The 14,102-nt window shown below is 23.4% G+C and overlaps 1 protein-coding gene across 1 annotated transcript in view; it reads right to left on the bottom strand.

Annotated features, from left to right (window-relative positions):
- Positions 1–12,734: 12,734 nt before the first annotated feature.
- LOC111625880 (cyclic AMP-responsive element-binding protein 3-like protein 2) overlaps positions 12,735–14,102 on the bottom strand; it is a 13,849-nt gene continuing 12,481 nt past the window's right edge. The window contains exons 8-9 of the mRNA XM_023369130.1: positions 13,756–13,849; positions 12,735–12,818 (exon numbers count right to left, since the gene is read on the bottom strand). Coding sequence (XP_023224898.1) covers positions 12,735–12,818; positions 13,756–13,849 — 178 coding nt within the window. The remainder of the gene's footprint in view (positions 12,819–13,755; positions 13,850–14,102) is intronic.

Below are 14,102 nucleotides of genomic sequence, written 5' to 3'. Positions count from 1 at the left end.
TGCTATTTAAATGTATTGAGAATGTAACTTATAAAATAAAATTTATTTAAATTAACTATATAAAGTTACTTTCATTAAATTTATATTTGCCATTTTCAATTGTTATTTTATAATAATTTTCAAGTGATATAGTGTGTTTAGTTTTATGTTAAAAATAAATGCTGACAAAATGATTATTACTAAATTCATTTAATTGAAAATCTACTCATTTATTTAAAACAATCAAAAAATTTTAATTTTAAATAATTACAATAATTAAAATTTGTAACTACTAAGTAATAACTACAATTAGATATCCATGAAAAATTTTACAAGTAAATAAATAATTTAATTCAAATCTATTTATGTAAGCTTTAATTTGTTTGAAAATGAATAGAACTTAAAATACTTTCCACTTAAGCTTTGATAAATAAAAATATTCATTTTAATTTTAATATTTCATATATCATACATTAGAAGATTGTTCATTTTTTAACATATCACAAAAATTTCCTATTTATATGAAAATATGTGAAACCTGATCCATATAAACTTTAATTCAAACAGTTTCATTACAAACAGAGATATAATATTTCTAATTGAAATTTATTATTGAATTTCATTAATCTATTTATTCTGTAAGTTAATTATGTTTCTTATAAAATACTCAAAATTAAATATTAGAAGTTAAATTTCTTTTCATATTATAGTATAGTAACATTTTCTACATTACTATCATCATAGCTTTAAAATTATTTTTCTGCTTTATTGATTAAAAAAATTCAATTGAAACTGTTATTTCTGAAGAATTTCTAAATGTCTATTATGTGCACTTCTAGTTCAATTATTAAAAACAGAAATTAACTTTCAATTTTTATACTTTTCAACATTAATCAAAAAGTTAGTAAAAAATCAACTTTTACAAGATGTATTTCTTTAGTAATACTGGTGTAATTTTATGAATTACTAATTAAATCAGCATTACCTATTTCATAAATTTGAAACAAATCTTCTTGCTATTTAATGCTACAGCTTTTATTTTCAAATTCCTAAAATTGAGTTAAGAAATATTGTGTAAATTTTCATATGATTTCAAATAATAAACTAAAATACTGAAAAGATAAAATATGTCTGTCTGATGTTTGTATCAAAACAATCATCCTAATGTATTGATATTTCATGTAATAAACAAGTATACCACTTTTATATTTTACAAGTTAAATAATGACAATTTAATGCCACTATTTTAGGATAAAGATCTGTTCAGAAACATGGAACTATTAAATTCAAAAGTAACAATATTAATCAGAACTCCTCATTATATGAATTTACACACACACACATTTAAAAAAATTTACATTATAGACAAAATCATATTTAATTAATAGAAACCATTACCTATTTAAATAATAATACCTGTTAAAAGGAAAAACAGTAAAGTAGATTTAATATATAAATTAGGAAAGCCACATATAATCATCAGTGGATGACCATCAACATTGACTGATGACCCCCCAAATCAAGAAAGTGAATGATCTCATTCATGCAAATCAATGTTTGACTATCAGGGAATTTGCAGAAGAGTGTGGCAACTCGATTGGTTCGTGCTATGAAATCCTGACTGAAAAATTGATGATGCATCAAGTTGCCACCAAATTTGTGCCTCGCCTGATGACACAGACCAGAAACATCAAGTTCAAGCCTGTCAGGAACTGTTTGATTGAGCTGAAGAGGATGAAACCTTCTTGTCCAGGATCATAACAGGTGATGAGTCATAGGTTTATGGATATGACATCAAAACAAAAGTGCAATCTTCACAATGGGTGGGTTAAACATCCCCTGCCCCAAAAAAGCTTGACAAGTTCACTCAAATGTTAAGCGATGTTAACTATTTTTTGATGCAAAGGAGATTATGCATCACGAATACATATAGAGAGTCAACAGTAATTGCTCAGTACTACCTGGCCAGAGAGTCAACAGTAATTGCTCAGTACTACCTGGGGGTTATGAAATGCCTAAAAGAATTGGGCAAAAACGGCCCAAACTTTGGAGGAGCGAAAGTGGTTTTTTTCACCATGACAATGCACAGGCTCATTTGTCCCTCAGAACTTGTGAGTTTTGGCCAATAACAAGACTACTTTGCTTCACCACCCACATGTGACTTTTTCCTGTTCCCCAAACTAAAAAACCTGCTCAAAGAAAAAAGATTTGCCACCATTTCAAAGATAGAGAAAAATTTGACAGAGGAGCTTATGAGTATTCCGGAAGAAGCGTTCCAGGACTGTTTCAAAAAGTGGAAATACTGTTGGGATAAGTATATACGTTGGGGAGGAGAGTACTTTGAAAGGGACCCTGACCAATAAATTGTAACTGAGGTATTTTTTTGTAATAAATAAAGTTTGGGAATTTTTTGAACAGACCTCGTATAGCTAAATGTACTATATTAAATATTGAATAATTTTCAATAATAATAATTTTCAAAAAATAAAAATAGAAATTTCATCCTATTGAATTGTTTTTCAATAAGATTAAAAAGCTCATTAACAAAACAATTTTTGACAATAGAAAAGATTAGTTCACTTTTTGAGTTTAATTAAGTATAAGAGATTCTTTTCAAATCTCGTCAAATTCAATTTCTGAAATAATAATAAATCAATTTGCAATAAAACATGCAATACTGACATTAAAATATACATGTAACAATATTTAGTAAAGCATAAATTTCACACACAGTAATTGCTCAGTAAACAACTCAATATTTAATTAGTAGCATTCTTTGAAATAAACATTTATAAGAATTATAAACTACATTTTCTTAAACTTATATTTTCATAAAAATGATAGCAAATAAAAAAAAAAAAATAATAATAATTTTGAAATAGCCCTATAATGGAATAGATTCACATTATAAAAGTTTAATTAGTGATTTTTATAAAGTTTTGCTTTTTATGATTTTTATTTGAAAACAAAAATATATTTTTAACTTATTAATATTTATAACATATACGTCACTGACATTGCATTCTTAAATAAAAGATTACTGCTTTAATTTTCCTTATCTCATTATTTCGGAAAATTTTGAAATACAGTGTATTTAAGTTTGAGTTTATTTCTTTACAAAAGTTACGGTTTTATAATTTTTAAAACTTTTATTTGAAAAAATTTTGTATAAAATTAATATGAAAATACACATTTCTTATTAAAAATAAAAAAACATTTATCTTTATTAAAATTACTCTTTCTAAAAGCATGTATAAATCAAGAAAAGTAATTCTTGACATTGAATATTTTAATTTTATTAAAGTGAATTAAATATGTTATTGATGTCTAAGTATCTTTCTTATCATGATTTTAACTTCGCAATTTCATTTATTGCTTAATAAATTATAATGGCAATCCTATAATTGATCATGTATATTATCAGTAGCATAAACTGCTCTCTCAATTTGTTTCAGTTTGCGCTGTAATATTCTGTTTTTAAAAAAAAATTTAACCTTTAAAAAAAATTAAATAATGCTTTTGTCTTATTTATTTACAGAAGGCATTTAACAAATAAGTGTTATTTTGATCTCATGAAAACAATGAAATTATATTTCTTAATTTGTATGTACTGATTTTCTTAATGCAATATTTGGAATAGATTATTAAATACTCATGAAACAGTTACCTTAAAATAACCAAACAAATTATTTGAAATTTAAAGCTAAGGTGTTATATATTAGTTGATTTTACTAAGTAGGTTACCTTATAATAGCTAACATTAAAAAAATAAGATAATGTAAATTCAATACCTAATTGTTTCTAACAGCATATTAAATATACTTATTTACTGTTCTTATGTTTGAAAACTAAATTATAGTAGAGTATCGATTATCTGAATCAATTGGGACTGGAGTTGTTTGGATAACTGATATTTCGGATAACCGATTATGTGTGAAAAAAATAGTTTACAGTATCTGATGTTGAAATTTTTCTTCGTTGTGTGTCGCTTCACGTTGAATTTTCATCAATGTTAAGCCTAACAAAGACTAATTTATCATTAAAAATTATTTTTTTATTTTGTACAAACAAAATAAATATATTGAAAAATATAAAAACAATAAAAAATTATACTTCAGAAGTTAATTTAGTATCAAAAACGTAAAATATTTGAGTAGCCCAAGATATAGACAAAGATTGCAGCGCTACAGCACTAGTGAAAATTTAAATTTGCTGACTGGAATTCTTTCAGATAATCAACGCTCTACTGTACTGATAAAAAACTAAGTACAATAGAATCATAAAAATTTGACTTAATGTGAACTGGGAAGGGGACAAGTTACTGAAAATGATGAGTTTTACAGATAGCAACAATGCTAATCTAAATAGTGAAATTTTCATGAAAGTATTATAAGTGTAAATCCATGTACATATTAATTTCATACCAATAATGACTATTTCTATTTCTAGTTAAATTTTAATTTAAAAAACTATTGACTATTTGGTGATTACTTTCAAGTTAGTTACATTTGTCTGATGATTTATTGCAGTGGCATCTTAGAAAAAGGATTATATTATTTATTAATATATGGAATTGATGCCTTTAATGAATATCACATGTAAATGATGATAACTTATTTGATCCTAATGTTATGTTATTAAGATAAAATTAGATTACATGTAATTTTTTTTTTTTGGATGACATGATAAGTTTATAGAATGTCGAGTTATCAAGAATTGAGTTTCCAGGATTCTACTGTAAATAATTTTTAAAATTTTATTACTGGATAAATACTGTATTTTAGCTATTGTCACTAAAAAATGACAAACTACAGTTAATACATTACTTCTTATAACTAGAACAAATTAATGTGAACTTACTATATACTGGATAAAAAAATTATAAACTTACATAATTTATTACTTTTATTTTAAATAAAAATCAACGTTTTTTTTTTTTAATAAAAAAATATTTCATTTTGTAAAATCAATTGCTGTCATCATCAATAAAGGAATGATTTGCTAATTATATATAATATTTATTAAGTTTAATGCTATTATTGTGTATTGCTCAATACATATACTGTATATTTGTATCCATTAAATTAAACTGTAAAGATTAAAAAACAAGACAATTAAGGAAACTGATATGCAAAAGACATCTGATATTTTTGAAAAATATATTTTGTTTTATTGTAAAGAATCTTGCTTTAAATGAAGTGCATTATAAAAATATCATGTTTAAACTATGTTGTTTTAATAAAGTCAAATGCTTATGTTTAAAATATAGAATTATTACTATAATAATATTGTGCATATATGTGGCAAACCACATAGACAATTTAATCATTCTAAATAATGGATTTCATGAATCAAAAATAATAAACTTTTAAATTATTTTAAAAATATTTTATCAGTTTTAACAATTATTTATACTAAAGATTACTACTAAATAGTAAAGACTTATATTTAAAAAAATAGTTATAAAAAAGCAAATTATGCTTTTATAGATTAACTTTATATTGAAAAAATGAGACAAAAAATTCTTGGGGCTGGCCATTAATTATATGTACAGTTTTTGAACAACTTTTGACTTCTACCCCCCCTGTTGTGTACAATAATTTACTTTTAGTAAATTATTCTCTTTACTGTTATTAGGGTTTTCTTTTATTACTGTTCTCTTTACTTATGTGTACAATATTTCATGGATCCATGAAATTAAAGAAATTACTTAAAAAAAATTTCTGCAAATATATTATAACTAAAGCTTTATTCATATGACTAGTAAGTACACTTACAAAAATAAATTCATATGCCATTAATACCATTAAAAACATCTGCATAGACAATTCCTGAACCCCACTTCCATCATGTACAGAACTATGATGTATATTTTGTAAATTCTTTTCCTGCTTACAAACTATACATATAATTATAATAGTACCCTTTTAGTGCCAACATATAATCATAATACTGTGTATTCTGATTATATGTTGGTACTTTTTTTTATTTAACTCTTTCTGCCCTGTGGGCACTAAGAGGGACTCTTTTTGCAAGCCCATTATGGGTTTGACCAGGCCCACAACAGGGCTGCCGGGTGGTGAAGGATGGGGCCCAAAAAATTCCTGGGAATTTTTCGACCTGTTTGGATTCGAACCTGGGTCCCCCAGAGCAGTAGGCTGTCACCTTGACCACCCGACCGCAATATATGTTGGTACTACTATAATTATTCATAAAATGGTACCATTTAAAAAATTCACATTATCTAATATTTGAATTATGAACAATGTAACAAAAATTACAAAATCTTTAGAAATCAATGAAGCTTTCTACAGATGAAAAGAAGAAAAGATGTTATTTATTGAAAATTATGTTGTTATGAAAATTAAATTTAATAATATAATAAAATATCAAATTTAAATTTATTTACTAAACTTATTAAAACAGAGAGAAAGCATTATAAAATAGTATTAGATAATGATGATTAACATTTTAGGAGACTATTACAGATTAAATAGGGAAGATATATAATAAGGAGTGATCAGCAAGATCAACTAGGTCATTTGGTCAAATCAATTTTTTCATATTTATGTAATACACAATGTTTATTATACTAGTACAATTTGTTTTTGTTTGAATTATATAAAAGAATCTTAAAATTTTGTGTTAATACAAGTAATGTAATATTAATATCTATGGAGAATGATAATTTGAATTTACTAGGATGTACTAACAAAATTTTACTATATTTATGGTAAACTATATATGTATATATAATTTATTTTAATTCAATCATTTTTGTATATAATAAATTATAATTATTCAATTACTAAATAATTTTAACAAATTGCAGTTTTAATGGTAAAATGAAATTAAAAATTTTTTTCACATATATTAAAAAAATACTTTATCCAATCTTTTATAACTTTATATTTTACTGAATTAAATGTGATATAATTTGACTATAAAGTTCATTCAAACTATGTAATTATGTCAATTGAAATACAGTTTTTCCTATGCATGCAGGTTGAATATGGTTTCATTAACATTGAAGCCTACTAACCTGTTTCCTTCAGTCATTGTCAAGTTCCTGAATTGAAAAACTAATGATGATAAAATAAAACATAAATCAAATTCTCTATTGTTAAAATTATTAAAAATAATAATATTTTATTTCTGTAGTTAAACTTTGATGCAAATAACTTTGATAATGGTTTTTACTGCTTTATAATATTAATTTAATATTCAATCAAAAATAATGTTAATGGAAGAGGAAAGCACAATTATAGTATATGAGTCATATAAAGCTAAGAAAGTGAAGAATTAGTTTAATTCAAATTGTTTGGTTTTTTCAGGAATTTTAAATTCATAGAAATGATTTCAAGAATAATTATTTCAAATTACAAATTTTACTTATTAAAAGTTGTCATATTAATATGAGCCTGTTCTAAATATTGCAAAATATAACAATAATAAACAAAAAAATAATAACAATCTTATATGAAAACTGACATTTTATTCACTGTGTTCATAAAACGAATATCCCAAAGAAAATATTTAAATTGGAAGCCAGATAACTTACATAACACCTTTACTTCCTAGCAATACTTTAATTGAATAGACAATGTTTTTGGCCTTCTCAGGTTAACAACTGAATTAAAACATTTCTGTAATTGATGTTTAAGTGCCAAGTATTCTAATTAGAAATTACCAATTTAAAATTTTGAACACATTTTAAAATTGTATAACAGCAGATGGCACACAAAAACAAAAATTACAAATTACCAAAAGAAATGTTATATGTAATATATANAAAAATAATCTGTTTTCAGATTCATGTAAAATAAATTTTTTCTATGAAGTGTTATTTTTAATATTTATACGCAACAGTTATATATTTTATAAAATTGAAAAATGGTAAACATTGTTCCTATTATAAATATCTAAAATAAATCAAAATGTTAAAATCATATTAAATTAAAAGATATAACTATAAGATTTGTTTGCTATAAAAAAAGTTATTTTTGTTTAGATGTTTTGAATAATTTCAGAATACAGATTAAAATGAATGGGGAAAAACATTAAATTAGGATACTTTTAAGTACTTCCTGACTGAATGGTATAATCTTATCATTTTAGGTAATCATTATAAGTTTATCTATAAAACTTAGCCTCATTTATGTCTGTTTTACAAATAATTATATCTATAAATTATTTTAACATATATTTCTTAAATTCAAATAATATATTATATCAAGAAAAAAAGATTGAATTGCATGAAATTTGCAATCTAATATAAAAATGGATATAGATAAACTCAAAGAATTCTATTTGACAACAGATAAGAAACAATGGAGCAATTAGCTAATGCATTTTATTTATTTATTAAGAATTTTGAACTTTTTCAGAATACATTCCTCTAAGTATTCCTCCAGATTTAAAAACTAAATTAAACATCTGAAGTTAAAACACATTTCAAATCTGTACAGAAAAAATAATTCTTTAAACACATCTACATTTATGTTTCAAATAATTTTATTTATTTTTTAATCAATATGTTTCATTGTAAATATTTATTAATAAAAGGCAATTAGTTATACTAATACATTACAAGTTAAGAGACTTTAAAAGTTATATAATTCAAGATAAATAATAACAATCATAGTTTCTTGAATCATCATCATTAAATAACTTTTTGAAAATACAGCATTTTCAAAATCTATTAAAAATTGATAATTTTAAAAATGAAATATTTGCAAATTCAGTATTAGTCCAAATATAATTAGTTAATAAGCAAATAGTTTTACAAAATTATCCCTCAATTAATACAACTGCAGAAAAAAATATGAACAAATTAACAAAACATAAATTTGCCAAATAAAAACTGATCTTTTATAAGGACATATGAGGTCTCATTAATATATTTCCTCTAGAACAAATACAGAAAGGTGAGAGTTTTCCCACAAAAACAAAAATATTACAGATAAGAAACCAAGTCTAAATATTTTTATTAAACAAATAACAAGCCGGATATATTGTTTAGTAATTTTAAATCAAATAACAATCATAGTAGATTGTTATTTGATTAATGATAAGTTCAGCTTGGTATTTGATTAGAAATATCAAAATTATGTAATTGTATCACAGACATAAGCAATACTTCACTAATATATATATATAGCTAATCCAGATACACCACAATATATAAAATATATTGTAAGGCAGTTGTAGATTCAGGAGCTTCATGATAAACTAATTTTTACAAACTACTGGCTGAGAGTATCTGTTTGAGAAGACAGGTCTGTGATTGCCAAAAATGATCTTATCTTAAAACTGATTATTACAGAAATAACACATGACAAAAATATTGCAACAATATATACCTCATGATACAAACTCTTCAATTACTTATAGACAGCCAAATAAGAAACATAATATACCCAAATGTTTGCACAAACAAATTATTTACTCATCAGAGACAGTATTTGAAAACAACATGCATGAAATATTCTATAACAAAATTATAATTATAAAAGATTCTACCACAAATTATTATACATATTCATTGATGAACAAAATACAATCATGTGATTGTATTTTGTTCATCAACATACATCATACAATATACAAAACTGTTACATTTGTAAAATTAGTAAGTATATCAAGCGCCCAAAAACTTAAAACACATTTAGAAGATGGATAAGATATTTATTATGCATTGTATCTCTCTCTTTCACAGATGCTATATCACTTATAAAGTGTACACACATTAGATCTTAATAAAAACATTTAAATCACACACATTTCATTTTGCTACTTTCAAACACATTTACAGTTTCTTTAATCTAGTAATTAAGTGCAATTTAATAATACATTTTCTTTACCACATTTATGGACCATCTTTAACCAGTGAATTTAGGAAAGTGTTAAATAAAAAATTTTTCTAAACAACCAAAGTAAATCATCTTTCAATATATGGAATTGTATTTTATCAATAATACAATTCCATATATTGAAAGATGATATGACATTAATAAGCCTTGTCAAGTTGTGGTTATATAAAAGTTTCCAACAAAATTTGGATGATTCAACTGTGACTGTGTTTACATTAGATGGCTCAAAACAGAAAGTGAAAGCAAATATAATGCAAAAAAGAGCTTTCAACCACTCCAATTTTGCAGCCTAGCATAACTTCATTCTTTAGAATCAGGCACATATTAAACACACTGACAATCTCAACATTGTCAAACATGTGGAAATAATGAAATTATATAATAAACAACTGCTCCAATCATCATAATGTGGAATGCTTGTCTAAAAGTTATACAATTGTAATTGTATATACAATTAGCCTATTGCGAATGACAGGAACTGTAACTGCAGCTGTACAATTTCACTAGAACCTATATTCATATTAATATATTTTAACTTTGTTTTTATTTTTAATTAATCCTAATTAAATCTTTTAATTAAAATATAAATATGCATTCAATTCACTTATTGCACATAATGTTCTGCTTTATAACTATTCATTTTTTATTTTGTGTTTTGAACCTGAAGTTGTTCAATAAATTCTGCTAATTAAATTTGTTATTTAATAACAATTACTTACTGTACTAAACATTGATAAGTATTCTGTTTTAGTCATCCAGTTTTGAAATGTTTATCCAGCAGTTCTGATACATTATATTTTCAGAACCTTTTTAACGTTAACAAACATTCACACACAATGTGTACATTAATTGAACATAAGCAATAAGCATAACATTTATTTAAGTAGCCAAGTTTAGACTTTGATTCAGCATAATACTTAGCACAGGCATCAATTAAGCTTCCCATTATATTATCAAACACTATTAATAATAATGAAGAAAATGCAGCATAGTCTAATTTCAAAACATATTAATAGGACAGAAAGTGAAAAGTAAATGATCAAAGCATGATCTTTGAACTTAATCGTAAACTGTGTTTATATCTTATTAATAAACTATCAATCTCCATTATGTTCATTAACTCAAAAACTGCTTTACTGGAGAAACCAAAAAAAGTAAATCAGTTCAATATTCTACCAAGTACTTTTGAGCTTCTTATTTTGTTGGTTTCTCCAGTAAAGCACTTTTGAAGTAATCTTGTTAATATTTATTTAAAAAATAGAGGTATCCTATATTCATATTCTATAGATATCAATAACAATTGTATTACAATTATATTATACATACATAATATAAATTACATAAACATATCGCATGTACAAGTACATAACTTACACAGAATATAAATATGAAAAATAATCTGTTTTCAGATTCATGTAAAATAAATTTTTTCTATGAAGTGTTATTTTTAATATTTATACGCAACAGTTATATATTTTATAAAATTGAAAAATGGTAAACATTGTTCCTATTATAAATATCTAAAATAAATCAAAATGTTAAAATCATATTAAATTAAAAGATATAACTATAAGATTTGTTTGCTATAAAAAAAGTTATTTTTGTTTAGATGTTTTGAATAATTTCAGAATACAGATTAAAATGAATGGGGAAAAACATTAAATTAGGATACTTTTAAGTACTTCCTGACTGAATGGTATAATCTTATCATTTTAGGTAATCATTATAAGTTTATCTATAAAACTTAGCCTCATTTATGTCTGTTTTACAAATAATTATATCTATAAATTATTTTAACATATATTTCTTAAATTCAAATAATATATTATATCAAGAAAAAAAGATTGAATTGCATGAAATTTGCAATCTAATATAAAAATGGATATAGATAAACTCAAAGAATTCTATTTGACAACAGATAAGAAACAATGGAGCAATTAGCTAATGCATTTTATTTATTTATTAAGAATTTTGAACTTTTTCAGAATACATTCCTCTAAGTATTCCTCCAGATTTAAAAACTAAATTAAACATCTCTAAAACATTAATATGTACATATATATTAATCTACATTAAACCTATATTGATTTATTATCATTTTTTATAAATATTTTATAAGATGACAAAAAATAAATAAATAGAATCTGAAAATAATGTTTACTCATAAAATATGATGATGACAATTTAAAAATATCTATTTGTCTTTCTTGATTTCGAAGAGCTTAATAATTTCCTAAATCTCTTAAATCCATTGTTATTTTAGTCAACATATACACATTTGAAAGATTCAAAACTTAAACCTTAAATTAATAATTTTCAAACAAAGAATTTTTGATTTTAAAACACTATTGTTATCACTGAAATCAAAATTTAATGCATATTCTTAGCAAATAAATGCATTTTTTTTGTTTTTTGTAATAAATCTGAAATTGACTTAAACATCTTAACTACTCATTTTCTATTTATTCATTATCTCAATTTCTTTTTGGAATTTATTCAAGTTATTGAATTCCAAACTATTTATTCTATAATATTACTTTAATATCTAAATAATATTTGTAAAAACTTTATTTGAAATCTATTAGATATGAAAAAATATAACCATAAAAAATGTACATATTCAAATATTTAAATTTAATCATGAGGTTTATGTAATAATTATAAAATATCTTCTGTCATTAAAACATTGAATTTAAACAAATAAAATGTAATAAAAATGAAATTAATGAAAAAAATGAAAATCATTCACTTTATAGTATTTATGTTTTCAAGTTATTTCACATTCTATCATCATATAATAAAACATGAATTAACATTTAAAAATCAGAATTTGAAATTTACTAAACAAAATAATTTGAAAAATTGTAAAATTGATACATTATCCTACTTACTTTTTGTGACTTCTCGTAAATCTGAACAGGAAGAGATGTCTCTTTCCTCCTTTATTTGATTTTGTATTTCAAGTGACTAAAAAATAATTATTCCACTTAATATTAACTTTTTTAGTAAATCCAAATATATAAAAATATTATTAAATATTTAGTAATATATTAATTTTATTTATTCAAATTATTCTAATTGTTCATTTAATATTTATTTTAATTTATCTTATGAGATAACTTTCCATCTTAATTTATGTATAGGATATCCTATTCTATAGAACAAAATATTCTAAGAATACAATGCCTTCAAAATAACCTTATCATATAAAATGATAAGATTATTTTTACTGATAAAACAATATTTCATTCCATAGCATTGAAGCTATTTCACAGCCTCTGGTTGCAATAAATAGTATCAAATTCAAAAGACAATTTAGTTATAATGCATCATCAATTTAACATGAAGATGTTAGATTAATGCTGTACTTTTAATTTAAATTTCATAGATTGAATTCTAATCAGCATATACCTTCAATAATAATAATAATTTTAATTATTATTAAAATATAGTTATAAATTAATGTTCATATTTTTTCATAACAACAAAAGATTGTTAATTAAATAGTCATATTAAAAAAAAATAAACTAAATAATTTCACAAGCAGTACACAAAATATTTCTGTTTATCATCATCAATTGAATATGTCATTGTGACATTTAAAATAAACACATTTCTATTTTTTCTAAGTCATTTTTATATTAAAACAGTTATATCCATTAAAAAAAAAATTCAAATACATTAACACAATCAAGATATTCAAGAGACGACATAAGGTCCAGTTTGGAAATGGGTCACATTCCTAAACTTGTGACCTCAAAATCTCATCAAGCAGGAATAATCTTCTCTTGGAATCATATTTACTGATTTGTTTGAAAAAGCAAAACTAGTTCTGACAAGAGTATATGCCAATAAAAATAACTATTTGGAATTTGATCTAATCAATTTATTATTATATAGATACCTGATTTGATAATTGAATTGGTGTACTCTTGCAAGTTTTTTGTGAAGATTCTCCAATCAACGTCTGTAAATTTTTTAACTGACAGAGAAGTGACCTACAAATAGACAAAATATGTTCTTGGTTAATTGTTCTATATTATAATGCATGAGTAGATAAAGTATGAGATTATATATAGAAAAATAGAGCAGTAAGGGTACTCCACTCAAATAGATAATGAGTTAAATAATAAAAAAATATAATACTCAGAATAAATAAAACAAAAAGTACAGAGGTCAACCAAACACTTTTTTCAATTAAATATTTCAATATATTTTTTATATCAATGAAATTATAATATATTAAATGAA

Source organism: Centruroides sculpturatus, unplaced genomic scaffold (genome assembly GCF_000671375.1).
Source record: "Centruroides sculpturatus isolate CEXI.00-Female unplaced genomic scaffold, Cexi_2.0 scaffold333, whole genome shotgun sequence".
In the NCBI taxonomy this organism is placed as follows: domain Eukaryota; kingdom Metazoa; phylum Arthropoda; class Arachnida; order Scorpiones; family Buthidae; genus Centruroides; species Centruroides sculpturatus.
This window is presented reverse-complemented; position numbering and strand designations above follow the sequence as displayed.